Source organism: Nanorana parkeri, unplaced genomic scaffold, assembly GCF_000935625.1.
Source record: "Nanorana parkeri isolate BGI_ZX_2015 unplaced genomic scaffold, ASM93562v1 scaffold4395, whole genome shotgun sequence".
NCBI lineage: Eukaryota > Metazoa > Chordata > Amphibia > Anura > Dicroglossidae > Nanorana > Nanorana parkeri.
In genome coordinates, this window is record NW_017310658.1 from 10,837 (window position 1) to 12,096 (window position 1,260).

General features: G+C 56.6%; 1 protein-coding gene across 1 annotated transcript in view; it reads left to right on the plus strand.

Moving 5' to 3' along the window:
• ADCK1 (aarF domain containing kinase 1) overlaps positions 1 to 1,260 on the plus strand; it is a gene marked incomplete at its 5' end in the record, with an annotated part of 5,754 nt that overhangs the window by 271 nt on the left and 4,223 nt on the right. Inside the window, 3 exons of the mRNA XM_018575683.1 lie at positions 5 to 159; positions 818 to 850; positions 935 to 1,051. Coding sequence (XP_018431185.1) covers positions 5 to 159; positions 818 to 850; positions 935 to 1,051 — 305 coding nt within the window. The remainder of the gene's footprint in view (positions 1 to 4; positions 160 to 817; positions 851 to 934; positions 1,052 to 1,260) is intronic.

Below are 1,260 nucleotides of genomic sequence, written 5' to 3' on the forward strand. Positions count from 1 at the left end.
ACTGAGCAAGTCTTCGCGCACTTCGAGGAGACGCCGCAGGGCGCGGCCTCATTGGCTCAGGTGCACCGCGCGGTTCTGAAGGACGGCAGGACGGTGGCTGTGAAGGTTCAGCATCCCAAGGTTCAGTCTCAGAGCTCCCGCGACATCCGACTCATGGAGGTCAGTTATCCGTAATAACCTCCAGTCTGCCGCCTTCATTATAATAATCCCCGGGGATCCCGCCATGGAGGACACTTCCTGTTATAGGGTGACAACACTCTGCCCCCATCTCCCAATTGTCCTCCTGTGTTGTCACCCTGTCACACAGCTTATTTCAGCCGTGTGACAGATGCCATGAGAAATACCATCACTGGGGAACCCCCGCCCCATGTATTATATTTCGGGGTCACCCCCGCCCCATGTATTATATTTCAGGGTCACCCTCGCCCCATGTGTTATTTTTCGGGGGGGTCACCCTCGTCTGTGTATCATATTTTGGGGTCACCCTAGCCCCATGTGTTATTTTTCGGGGGGTCACCCTCTGTGTATCATATTTTGGGGTCACCCTAGCCCCATGTGTTATTTTTTGGGGGGGTCACCCTCGTCTGTGTATCATATTTCAGGGTCACCCTCGCCCCGTGTATCATATTTTGGGGTCACCCTCGCCCCGTGTATCATATTTCAGGGATCCCCTCGCCCCGTGTATCATATTTTGGGGTCACCCTCGCCCCGTGTATCATATTTCAGGGATCCCCTCGCCCCGTGTATCATATTTTGGGGTCGCCCTCGCCCCGTGTATCATATTTCAGGGTCACCCTTGCCCCGTGTATCATATTAGGCGGCCATGGTCTCCGGGTTTCCCTTCCTCAAGGTGGGTGTATGGAGGAGGAGGAGGATGATGGGGGTTGTAGTCCGGACAATCTATACGCAATGTCACCCTTTGTGCCGCCGTCAGATTCCCAGAATCCATTGGGAGCTGAGCACGCGGCGGCTGCTGGTCATGGAGTACGTGGAAGGCGGGCAGGTCAATGACAAGGAATACATGGAGCGGAACAAGATCGACGTGGATCAGGTGAGGCGGGCGCTGGAGGGTTAACGGGGGAGGGGCCCCATGTCAGCGGGGTCCCGCCCCCTCCCCCGGGGAGTCTGTGTCTCCGGAGCTGTAATTAGCGATGAAATCTCCATAATAGACGCAACAACGGCATCCCTCCGAGAGGGAGGACTCCCCGTTCCCTCATCACCACCGCCGCCGAGACACATCACCCCTTCACTGCCGGATCC